The 13,569-nt window shown below is 45.4% G+C and overlaps 1 protein-coding gene across 1 annotated transcript in view; it reads left to right on the top strand.

Moving 5' to 3' along the window:
- The window catches only part of TENM2 (teneurin transmembrane protein 2), a 423,997-nt gene that overhangs the window by 390,677 nt on the left and 19,751 nt on the right, over positions 1-13,569 (top strand). The window contains exons 25-26 of the mRNA XM_069592738.1: positions 6,105-6,401; positions 7,850-9,464. Of these exons, the coding sequence (XP_069448839.1) occupies positions 6,105-6,401; positions 7,850-9,464 (1,912 nt within the window). The remainder of the gene's footprint in view (positions 1-6,104; positions 6,402-7,849; positions 9,465-13,569) is intronic.

A 13,569-nucleotide genomic window follows, 5' to 3' on the forward strand; every position in this document is an offset into this window, starting at 1 on the left:
CAATATTGCAATAAACACAGACACATAGACCAATGGAACAGAATTGAGAGACCAAAAATAAACTGCACATATACAGTCAATTAATTGACAACAAAGAGAGAAAAATATACAAACAGAGAAAGGACACTCTGTTTAACTAATGGTGTTGGGGAAACTTGATAGTCACATGCAAAAGAATAGAACTGGAGCACTATTTATACCACTCACAGGAATTAACTCAAGTGGATTAAAATCTTGAACATAAGACCTAAAGCTGTAAAATTGAGGGAAAAACATAGGCGGTAAGCTTTTTGACATTCATCTGAAGGATGATGTTTTGGATTTGCCACCTAAGAAAAAGCAATAAAAGCAAAAATCAAAAGTGGGACTACATCAAACTAAAAAAGCTTACACACAGCAAAGGAAACCATCCACAAAATGAAAAGACAACCTTTTTATTATAACATTTTTTTAACATTTACAAATCATATATCTATTAATGGCTTAATACCCAAAATACAAAAAGAACTCATACAACTCAATAGCAGAAAAACAAAAAACACTTCTACTGACAAATAGGATTTATATAGACATTTTTCCAGAGAAGACATATAGATGGCCAATAGGCACCTGGAAAGGTGCTCAACATCATTGATAATTAGGGATGTTCAAATCAAAACCATAATAAGATATTATTAATACCTCAGACCTATTAGAATGGCTGTTATGAAAATGACAATGAATGTTGGTGAGGCTGTAGAGAAAAGGGAAACTGCATGCACTGTTGGTAGGAGTGCAAACTGATGCAGTCACTGTGGAAACAGTATCGCGCTTCCTCGAAAACAAAAAAATGAAAAATAGAACTACCATATGACCCAGCAGTCCCACTCCTGGATATATATATGAATAAAATGAAAACACAGAGCCAACAAAATAGGCACCCCGGCATTCACTGCAGCATATTCACAACAAACCAAGACATCGAAGCAACCTATGTGTCCATCAAGGATGAATACAGAAGATGTGATACACACACACACACACACACACACACACAATGGAAAACTATTCTGACCCTGCTAAAAAAAAAAAAAAAAAAGGAATGAAATATTGCCATTTGTGATATGGATGAACCTTGAAGGCATTATGTGAAGTGAAATAAGTCAGACAGAAAAAGACAAATACCATATGATCTCACTTATATATGGAATCTTAAAAAAAAAAAAGATTATAGTTACTGAAAACAGATTGGTGGTTGACAGTGGTAAGGGGTTGGGGTGATTAAAATGAGGAAAGGGAGTCAAAAGATTCAAACTTACACTTAAATAAGTTGTAATGTACAGCATGGTGTTTATGGTTAACACTGTATTACATATTTGAAAGTTGCTAACTCTTGAGAGTCCCTTGGACTGCAAGAAGATCCAACCAATCCATTCTGAAGGAGATCAGTCCTGAGTGTTCATTGGAAGGACTGATGCTAAAGCTGAAACTCCAATACTTTGGCCACCTCATGCAAAGAGTTGACTCATTGGAAAAGACCCTGATGCTGGGAGGGATTGGGGGCAGGAGGAGAAAGGGACGACAGAGGATGAGATGGCTGGATGGCATCACCGACTCGATGGACAGGGAGGCCTGGCATGCTGCGATTCATGGGATCGCAAAGAGTCGGACACGACTGAGCAACTTAACTGAATTGAAGAGTAAATCTTAGAAGTCCTCATCACAGGAAAAAGTATTTCACAACTGTGTACAGTGATCAGTGATAACTAGACTTACTGAGCTGATTGTTTACAGTACATACACTATTGAATTGTTCTGTTGTATGAAATGGCAGCCCACTCCAGTATTCTTGCCTGGAGAATCCCGAGGACAGAGGAGCCTCGTGGGCTGCCGTCTAAGGGATCGCACAGAGTTGGACACGACTGAAGCGACTTAGCAGCAGCAGCAGCATACCTGAAACTAATAGAATACTGTATGTCAATTTGATCTTAACTTTAAAAATAAACTTAAAAATCATTGATTTTAAAGAAAGGTGTGAAGAGGGTAAATCCTAAGACTCTTCCCTTTTTTTGTATCTATATGAGATGATGGATTTAACCTAATTTATTGTGGTAATCATTTCTTAATATATGTAAGTTAAATCACTGTGCTGTACACTTTAAACTTATACAATGAGATATATCAGTTATCTCAATGAAGTGAAGTGAAGTGAGGACACTCAGTCATGTCTGACTCTTTGTGACCTCATGGACTGTAACCTACCAGGCTCCTCTGTCCATGGGATTTTCCAGGCAAGAATACTGGAGTGGGTTGCCATTTCCTTCGCCAGGAGATCTTCCCGACCCAGGGATCTAACCCGGGTTTCCTGCATTCCAGGCAGATGCTTTACTGTCTGAGCCACCAGAGAAGCCCAATTATCTCAATAAACAGTGGGAAATCTCAAATTAGCTCTATAATAAAATCCCATTCCCACCCTGAATTATCAGTGGCTAATGGGGTCACAAAGAGTCGGACACGACTGAGCCACTGAACTGAACTGAATGATTAGTACTTATTACTTTTTTATGGTTGGTGTACCTGGGCCTCATTAGCTTTTCAGTAACAGCAGTAAACCCAAATGGTAGCAGTCAGAGGTTTGGGAACCCTCTTCTGTGCTTGCCCACTATTCTGTTTTTTCTGCATTCTCAACACCTTCATATACTAAGATAGTTGTTACTATGATAGTCATGCTTGCACATATGATTTACATGTTAGTATCCCCCATGAATACATGTTATAGCATTATACTTACATGCATACACACACAATTATATTACGGATATATGATTTGCCTGTTGGTCTCCCCCAGGTAACTGAAGATAGAGCCTATGGCACACTAAGTATTTTAGCCAGTAGTACTCGTCAGGATCGCCCAGCTTTGATTCCCTGGGAGGCTGATTCAGCAGTGGTGGAGTCAGTGCAGCAGCCCTGCTTTGAGAGAGCATCCCCGATGGTTTAGAATCGCACGTCTGATGGAGAGCCGCCCATGGGGTGGGGGTGTCGGGGGCAACGGTACAGCCTAGGGGTGGAGGTGGTGAGCTCAGGATTGCGATCCTGGGCCCAACGCTTACTGTGTAAGCGTGAGCACAGCACTTTAACCATCTGTGCCTTGCATGTAATATGAGGATAATAGTGCCTGCCTGTGAGTGTTGTGAGGATTAAACAAGAAAAACATGGGCAGTGCTGAGAACACACCAAGCCCATCGCAAAGTTCTCAGGACGTGTTGCTCTGTTGGTGGTGTTCCTCCTTGCATTCCAGGGCAGGCACCATGCTTGACATTGGCAGAGATGTAATGTTTAATCAATAATAAATGTCCTGGGGGCTATGTGATATTAGTGAAGAGACACACAGGAAAACAGGAAAGGGATGGACGGATGACTGAGGAAGTAGGAAATACACAGGTACAGGCGGCTCAGGAAATCCTGAAAATCCTTCCTCACTGTTGCCACGTTTCATTCTGCCGAATAAAATGTTCACAAGGTCTTGAACTGAAATCCTGAGACAATAGGCTTAAGAATATTGGTGGCCTTCTGCTGCTCTTGTCCCAAATGAAGCGACCCAGTGTGGCCAAATTTCTGTTCCCAGAGGAAGTGATCTTTCTAACCCAAGCTTGTGGTTTGCTCTGGTTATGATAACTCTAATACCATATCTTCAGCATCTTCAGTGATTCTGACAGCATTAACTTTCGGACATGTTAGAAATAGTCTGCCATACTCCTTTTTTGGATTCTTCCAATTACTGCAGGTTTGGTGATATGAATCTTTCACTTAGAGTTGGATTTCCTTAAAATCCCAAGAACTCACACCTTTATTCTCTTTCATGCTTTAGATAAATGTTCTATCTCACATGTTCTGTCCCCTTTTCTCTGGGATGATTTCATGAAAACAGCAATGGTTTGGGGAATCAGGTAGTCCTGGGCTCAGATCCTGGCACTTCTCTAGCTGTGTGACCCCCTCGAGCTTGGATGCCCATATATAATATAATTTTTACCTATGTGTGAGAATAAAATGGAATCAAGTATGTAAAGCACTTAGCACAGTATCTGTCAAAGCATCAGGGACTTTTATCAGTTTAGATTAGCTTCAACTGCTGGTAACAGATTAGAAATAACAGGAGAGTATACAAGATATAGACATTATTCTCACGCTCTAAACGGAGTCTGAAAAGTGAAAGTGCTAGTAACTCAGTCATGTCTGACTCTTTGTGACTCCATGGACTGTAGTCTGCCAGGCTTCTCTGTCCATGGAATTCTCCAGGCAAGAATACTTGGAGTGGGTAGCCCTTCCCTGCTCCTAGGGGTAAGCAATTCATGGCTGGTACAGATGACCTAGGTCATCTTGAAGACACCTAGGTTGACAGGGATCTAGACTCTTTCTCCGGATGAGGTTTAACATCCTCAAAGTCACCCCATATTCACAAAGTGAATACTGGAGCGCCAGTGATCACATCCACATTCCACCTAAGGAAAGGACGGAGGAAGAATGAAAGGGGTGCTTGCTTCCTGGCTACGTCTGCTTTCTTCAAGGTTCCCAGCAGACCCAGCCAACGACTACTACTTAAATCACTTTGCCCCTACCCAAGTCTCAAGAAAGCTGTGAAATGTAGTTCTTTACCTGGGTAAAGTGCTGCTCCCCAGTATAATAGGTGTCTGTCATATTAGAATTATTCCTAGTCCCCCCACCAAAGCTGCAATGTGGAACCCTTCAAGGGCTGTGGCAGTGCTTTACAGTCATTTGACACATCTCAGGACACTCAATGTATATCCAATATAAAGTGTGGGAAATAGTAGAGCTGGTTGGTTAACTGGTCAAAGTCTAAAGACCTAAGTCCCAGACTAACCTACCACTTCATTGCAGCATGACCTTGGGCAAGTGTATAACCTCTGTTCGAGGCTTGTTTTCCTCATTTGTGAGCATCAGCTCCGACAGTGGATGTAACTTGCCCAAGATAATGCCTATATAGACTGGCTCTGAACATGTGTCAAAGTTAGTATTATCATCATTATTATTGTTAAGTGCTATTGAATTATTACTAAAAGGTGGGGAGGTACCAGACATCTTTCACATCCTTTCCTTCTGCATGTTTATACCTTCTCTTGCCTTCAGCAGTCACCCCAGGGAGGTGCAGATTTGCAGTCAATTATGTTGAAAGAGCCTGGGCTGAGTTGGCCTCATTCCCTTCAATTCCAGGCATCCACTCCAGGCTAGCTGAATCTCTAGAGTCCCTCTCATGTCCCCATACCCAGAGTCTAGTCTCTCAGCTCTGCCTTCGGAGAGAGGCTCTCTTCTCTAAACAGATCAACTGCTAAACAAATATTAAATTATATCTGGGTTGTTCCCTTCAAATCTAAGTGAATCAGTTCTTCCCTTTGTTGGAATTCCCCAGCCCTGTTGCTATTATCCCACTGGTGTCTTGCATCCTTGGCAATGGCGAGATTTTTCTCTAGGTGGGAGAATTAAAGGATTTCACGTAGGAATAAGGCTTTGTATTCCCAGATCATGGTAAAACATGGATTTCTAAGAGCTTCTCCTCACCTTCCTGGGTACCTTTTAAGATTTGGGAACAAAAAAAAAAAAGATTTGGGAACAAATCTTGGCACCTGCCCTCAAAGATCATTAGCTACCCATTAGTTGATGACTTGCCCAAAAAGGGTTTTAAGTGTATAAATATACAAATTATCTTGCTTGCCAAGATGGCCAGGCAGGACAGTCAGAACCCTGGGGTCCAGGGCTATTGTGGATGGCCATGTAATTTCACCATTTACATGGTTTACATGATGGCACCCCTGAGCTGTGCTGTGCAGTGTACAGCCTATATAACTGTTCATGGTGGCCATGCCCCAATCAGTCATTTCCAGCCATAAGCAGCCTTGTTTCTGTATTCTAGTGAATGCTACAAAAATTACCATTTCCTGTGTGTACTATGATGTAAAGGCATTTAGGAAGCACTTCCCTAAATAACTTCAAGAGTATTCCTTCCTCTAAAGCACACACATGCCCTGGCCACACCAGCCACATCCTCCATAGCAATCTGAGCTAACACGCCCTGTGATGTCTTTCAAAGCAGGCATATTGTGTTTTCCCAGGTCCATGGAAGAAATCTCTTGTCCATTGACTATGACCGGAACATTCGGACAGAGAAGATCTATGATGATCACCGGAAGTTCACCCTGAGGATCATTTATGACCAAGTGGGCCGCCCCTTCCTCTGGCTCCCCAGCAGCGGGCTGGCAGCCGTGAACGTCTCCTATTTCTTCAATGGGCGCTTGGCCGGCCTTCAGCGTGGGGCCATGAGCGAGAGGACGGACATCGACAAGCAGGGCCGGATCGTGTCCCGCATGTTTGCCGACGGGAAGGTGTGGAGCTATTCCTACCTTGACAAGGTGGGTGGACATGCTGCCCTTGCTCAGCTGGGGCTGTCTCTCCCATTCACGCTGCTCTTTTTAAGCTGACCGGATACACTTTGCCATAAGACATTTTAACATCTTTACTTTGACTCTACCAGGGCTCCCATGTACTCCCACCCTCTGGGAGGGAGGAAATCCCAAGGAAAATGTTATTCATAGCCCAGCACTACTACCATCAACAGCCAAAAAAAAAAAAAAACCTGCTAGATACTCAGTAATGGCGAAAAGAATGGATTGTCTGATTTTATTCCCCCAGAAAAGTGCTGTTGAAGCAGACAGAATCATGTCACTAGCAGCACAGTTCATCATTCCTTATGAATTGGAAATGCAGTGATTCATTTCTACCATGCCTGGAATTAAGCCATCAGGGTAGGAACTCTGCCTAAAACTCCAGCACACGGAGCAGCCCCCTCCTACTTGGCTTGTTGGCTGAAGCAGTCAACAGATTCTTGCTACATAATTCCCTGTGTCTGAAAGTGCCAGACTCAGGTTTCCGTGTCAGAAAAGGTCAGGTTGGAGCAGCAGTAAAAAAGAGGCCCCTTCTGGGAGTGGGGGGTCAAGACTTTTAAAGACTGCCTTCGTCATCTATCATTAGACAGGGGTTTGCTCAGCCTGGGCCTCTCACCTGGACTCACCTCTACACAAGCCCATTTCCATTTCTTCCCTTCTTGCTTCCTGATGGCAGTGGTCACTTGCAGACAGAGCTGTTGCCTCCTCTGTAAGAGGGGCTTTTGTCTATTTGGTCCCTTCTCAATACTGTTCTCATTAGGACAGAAGATACCAGAATGAATGGTCAATCAGGGAAGGCAAGAATCTCCCCATGGCTTCAAGTTGGAGGTCATTTTTTCCCCCAAAGAATCAATGATTCCAGGTTAATCTTTCCAGTGGCTTCTAAATGAAGGATGTGCTTTATGGTGAGACTTAGTCGGGGGTGCCCCCAAACAGTATGTGCATCATACCTGTCCCCTGCCAGGCCAGCAGCAGTCATTTCTCACCAGTCTCAGGATGTCTTGTCATTGAGCCTGGAGGCGAACTCAGTGCCTCTCATCTCAGTCCTTCAAACCCCTTACAACTCAAGACTATGGTCCAGGCAACACCAGCATCACCTGGGATGTTCCCAAAGCAGATTCACAGGCCACCTCCCCACTGCCCTCTTGCACCGAACTATATAATCAGAATCTCTTTACACCAGATGCCTGGGTATTTTACACGTACATTAAAATTTGGGGAACGGTCCTCTAGCTGCCATGATCCATAGAGTAGCATACCCCATGACATCAATTCACCCCACATCTCTGATCTGAATCTCCCCATCCTTCACAGCTTTTGAATTGCCATTTAGGGACATGGAATAAATTCCGTCCCTTTGAGCACTGGGTCCTAAATGGCTAACTCACGTGTTCCCTTCCCCTTTCCTCCTCCAGTCCATGGTGCTCCTGCTCCAGAGTCAGCGTCAGTACATATTCGAGTACGACTCCTCCGAGCGCCTCCATGCCGTCACCATGCCCAGCGTCGCCCGGCACAGCATGTCCACCCACACCTCCATTGGCTACATCCGCAATACTTATAACCCACCTGAAAGCAACGCTTCCGTCATCTTTGACTACAGTGATGATGGCCGCATCCTGAAGACATCCTTTTTGGGCACTGGACGCCAGGTATTCTACAAGTATGGGAAGCTCTCCAAGCTGTCGGAGATTGTCTACGACAGCACTGCCATCACTTTTGGGTATGATGAGACCACCGGCGTCTTAAAAATGGTCAACCTCCAAAGTGGGGGCTTCTCCTGCACCATCAGGTACCGAAAGATTGGCCCACTCGTGGACAAGCAGATCTACAGGTTCTCCGAGGAAGGCATGGTCAACGCCAGGTTTGAATACACCTATCACGACAACAGCTTCCGGATCGCAAGCATCAAGCCCGTCATAAGTGAGACTCCCCTTCCCGTTGACCTCTACCGCTATGATGAGATTTCCGGCAAAGTGGAGCACTTTGGCAAGTTCGGGGTCATCTATTATGACATCAACCAGATCATCACCACGGCCGTGATGACCCTCAGCAAACACTTTGACACCCACGGGCGGATCAAGGAAGTCCAATACGAGATGTTCCGGTCCCTCATGTACTGGATGACGGTGCAGTATGACAGCATGGGCAGGGTGATCAAGAGGGAGCTGAAACTGGGGCCCTACGCCAACACCACTAAGTACACGTACGACTATGATGGGGATGGGCAGCTCCAGAGTGTGGCCGTCAATGACCGCCCCACCTGGCGCTACAGCTATGACCTCAATGGGAACCTCCACTTGCTGAACCCAGGGAACAGTGTGCGCCTCATGCCCTTGCGCTACGACCTCCGGGATCGGATAACCAGGCTTGGTGACGTGCAGTACAAAATTGATGACGATGGCTATCTGTGCCAACGAGGGGCTGACATCTTTGAGTACAACTCCAAGGGCCTCCTAACGAGGGCTTATAACAAGGCCAGTGGCTGGAGCGTCCAATATCGCTATGATGGCGTGGGGCGGCGGGCTTCCTACAAGACCAACCTGGGCCACCACCTGCAGTATTTCTACTCCGACCTCCACAACCCGACTCGCATCACCCATGTCTACAATCACTCCAACTCAGAGATAACCTCGCTCTACTATGACCTCCAGGGGCACCTCTTCGCCATGGAGAGCAGCAGTGGAGAGGAGTACTACGTTGCCTCGGATAACACAGGGACGCCCCTGGCTGTGTTCAGCATCAATGGTCTCATGATCAAGCAGCTGCAGTACACCGCCTATGGGGAGATTTATTACGACTCCAACCCTGACTTCCAGATGGTCATTGGCTTCCACGGGGGACTCTACGATCCCCTCACCAAGCTAGTCCACTTCACGCAGCGTGATTATGACGTGCTGGCGGGACGATGGACCTCTCCAGACTACACCATGTGGAAAAATGTGGGCAAGGAGCCGGCCCCCTTTAACCTGTACATGTTCAAGAGCAACAATCCTCTCAGCAATGAGCTGGACTTGAAGAACTACGTGACAGGTAAGGACCTGGCCACCTCAGTTGGGCAGTGGCTTCCCGTGGGGTGGTTGTCCGGGTAGACTATCAGGGACTTTGAAACAAGGTCTTAGGTCTGATGCTAGGAGAATCCTGGAGGGCTGTGAACACTGCAGGTACAGGATCGAGAGCACTCACGCAATCACAGTACAGAGCAGTCCTTAGCTGTTTGAAGAAAAGTGTGAAAACGTTAGTCGCTCAGTCATGTCTGACTCTCTGGACTCCATGAACTCTAACCTGCCAGGCTCCTCTATCCATGGAGTTCTCCAGGCAAGAATACTGGACTAGGTTGCCATTCCCTTCTCGAGGGCATCTTCCCTGGAATTAAAACTCCCATGCTCTACCAAGTGAGCTATCCAGGCAGCTCTGTTTGAAGATGTCCTGGCTATTTTCAAGTCCATTCCATTGAAACAACTTTTATAAGAGCCCTCTCTAACTCAAAGGAGGAAAGCAACCTTATGAAGGAGGAAAGGATGAGACCCTGATCTCAGAAATACCTGGTTCAAATTCTTTTATTTATAAGTCAAAGGACCTTGGGCTGGTTGTCCAGTATCTCTGAGCTGTAGTATCCTTCTCTGCAAAAGGGCACCAACAAAATCATCTCACAGAGTGATCGTAAGAAGGAAATGAACTTATGTATGTAAAGTTCAGTGCCTGGCACTTAGATAGAGGATGTTCATGAAAGGGTATCTACTTGTGTTATTAACATCACCATTACTAGTGAAGCAACGAAACAGCGTGGGTACTGAGATGACTATGACCCAGCTCCTAACCTTACGACAAGGCTGGTGAGAAACAAATACAAATAAGCAGTGATAATGGAAAACGGGATTAAGTCTATGCTACCATATAGGTGTTTGTCCAGTTATTCATTCAACAAGCACTTTTAAGACACCAGCATGCTTCATCCTGGAGTTCAGTTCAGTCGCTCAGTCATGTCCAACTCTTTGTGACCTCATGGACTGCAGCACGCCAGGCTTCCCTGTCCATCACCAACTCCTGGAGCTTACTCAGACTCATGTCCATCAAGTCAGTGATGCCTACTGGGGATGCAATGGAAACAAGGCAGACATTTCTCTCAAAGAAGTGCATGTGCAGATGACTTCAGTTTTGAAAATTTTGGCATAGTCCAGAAGGGCCCCACCTCAAACTAGGCTTGAAGAAAGAAGGGGATCTTGGTGGTAGAAATGAGCTCAAGGCTGAAGAAAGACATGCGCACAAGTCAAAAAGGACAGGAGACTTCTCTGGTGGTCCAGTGGCTGAGACTCTGTGCTACCACTACAGGGGGCATGGGTCCAATACCTGATTGGGAAACTAAAATCCTGCAAGCCACTCAGAGCTCAATCACAGAAAAAAGAAAAAAAGGTCAAAAGGACATAGGAAGCTTGGAGAGAGAGGTCTGGATAAACAGGTCAAGGAAGGCAAATAATCTGCTGCTTCATGCTAAGTGAGAAATTGGTTAAATGAGGGTCCTTATCCATCCGTCTGTCTATTCACCTATTGACAGATATTTTCATCTAAGTACTAGAGATGCAGTGGACTGCAAGATAGAGCCCCTGTTTTCAGGGAGATAAACAAGGAAATCTGGATAGATAGATGGATAGATGAATGGAAGAAAAAAGACCAATATTCAGCAAAGAATATGGAGCCATCTCACCTGAACATGCATTGTAGATGAATAACAGTGAGGACTCCAATTCCCCCCTGCCAAGTTCCAGGGAACTGATAGCTCTTAGCCATGGGTCAGGGAAGCATCAGGCCCAGAGGGTCCCTACCCTCAGGTAACCAGGGATCATTCATCCATCCCCAGAACAGGAAAGGAAGCAACAGCTCCCTGGAGCACAGTGTGGCCCTCAGTGCCCCATGCTGCAAAAATAGATGACCTTAAAGGTCAACTTCTGGCCATGCTGTGCCTCACTGACAGGTTCCAGAGCCTTTGAAGTTGAACCCAGCGTCCCCCTACAACCGAAGCAGCTGGTACCTCAGGAGTACAGGAGTTACAGCCAAGCTAGCTCCCTCCTCGTCGCCCCACTGTGCATCATCGGGCGTCCTCCCTTCCCCAGGGCTTAGCAGGGTTTGTGTCCACCCAGCTCACTGCAGTTTCTTTTTTTTCCATTCATTTATTTTAACTGGAGAAGAATTCCTTTACAACACTGTGATGGTTTTTGCCATACGTCAATATTAATTGGCCATATTAATTGGAATATATGTGTCCCCTCCATCCTGAACCACCCCCTACCCTATCCTTCCAAGTTGTCACAGAGCACCAGCCTTGGGTGCCCTGCTTCATATATCAGCCTCACACTGCTTCTCTGTTTTACATATGGTAACGTATATGTTTCAATGCTGTTCTCTCAAATCGTCCCACCTTCTCCTTCTTCCACTGACCACACTGCAGTTTCTAACTAAAGGGCGTCTCAGGAAAACACACACACCCATATGTATATAATGACAAGGGCCGTGAAGATAAATGAAACAGCTAAGAGTTAGAGAGCAAAGGATCCCATTTCTTTGGGGTGCTCACAGAGGAAGGGGCGTTTAAACTGAGGCCATTATGAAGTGGGGGAGGGAGAGGAAGAGTCTCCAGATGAAGAAAACAATAGGAATGGGGTGGCAGCCCACGCCTATCTCAGGCATGGAAGAAGACCTCCACCCCCAAGAATGCACTTCCCAGAGCCCTCTTGGCACTGGACACCTTGGGGACGGACCAGTCAGAAGCAAATAGAAAGTCCTCAGAATGGGCTAAACAGACACCCTACAGCTACCAAGACCCAAACAAAATCATTTGCAAAGCACAGTCAACCTCACTGACCCCCTCAGCTACCCTCCTGGTTCTCCCGAAAAGACAAAAAGAAATTAGCAGATAGTCAGTGCCTGGTGGTGACCTAAATGGGAAGGAAATCTAGAAAAGAGGATATACGAATTATAGCTGATTCACTTTGCTGCACAGCAGAAACTAACACAACATTGTAAAGCTACTCCAATAAAAATCATTTTAGAATTTCATGTATTTTAAAATGATTTTATTGGCATATAATATACTCCAAATGTTTTACTGGAGTATAATTTAAAATAAATACATCAACTATACACCAGTAAAAATAGAAAAAAGAAATTAGCAGAGTTTTTTGAATAGCAAGATGACAGTCCTCATTCCAGTGCTTCATGGAGACTCAATAAATGGGCATCAAAGCCAGGCTGAACAAAGTCCAACAAAATTGAATCCAGAAAACACTAGGAAGAGTCTAAAATAAAAGGTCCTATTAGAGAAGCCCCACGCCTAGGACTAATGTCTGCAGTCAAAGCAGAGGAAGAGGACCTGGGTGAAGAGCACTGGACCAGGCACAAGCCCACACCTGCTGCATGCTGCGGACGAGATGACCTCCGAAGGATGCACCCCAAGAGAGAACATCAGATCATTCTCCGCTATCCAAGTGTTGGCTCATCTGTAAACCCATCTTTGTGACTCTTAATTTGGATCTTAGGAGATGAGCAGAGTGGTTGAACTTGCCGCTCACAATTTAAGAAGTAATTAACGTGTAGTCAGCAGGAACACCACGAACAGAAGTTCTCTCTCTCTCTCCCTCTCTTGTGCTCAAAAGAATCTTTCCTGTTTGGAAATACAGCTCTCTAAATGTAGCAGACACCTCTTGAGGCTGGTGGAGGCTGTTTCTTCTACTGGCACAGAGGCGAGCAGCATAGACCCCCTGTTAGGAGCAAGTGAGTCATGATATGTAAAGAGCTGAGGCCTGCACAAAGCCTGATCGATGGTAGGAATGCATTTGTTCTTTATAAGAAGCTCTAGACTCGGAGACAGGAAGTCTGTAGGTGAGGAGTGAAGTTATCCCCTTTATGTAATTCCCTAGGGCTCCCAGGGGTCTGCAGCTCTACTTTGAAACAGATCCCAAACTCTGCCCTGAGTGGCATTGCTCTGGCAAATCTGAAACCCCCCATTCTGAGGTAAGCAAACCTCAGAAATGTTACCCATGATGACTTGGGTGGGCTCCCCACCTTTCTCCCTTGGGGGTCTCTGGGCTTACAGACCCCCAGGTTCATGCAAGTTTGAAGTCGGACTTCATGGAGGTTGATT

The sequence above is a fragment of the Ovis canadensis genome, chromosome 5 (genome assembly GCF_042477335.2).
Source record: "Ovis canadensis isolate MfBH-ARS-UI-01 breed Bighorn chromosome 5, ARS-UI_OviCan_v2, whole genome shotgun sequence".
Lineage (NCBI taxonomy): Eukaryota > Metazoa > Chordata > Mammalia > Artiodactyla > Bovidae > Ovis > Ovis canadensis.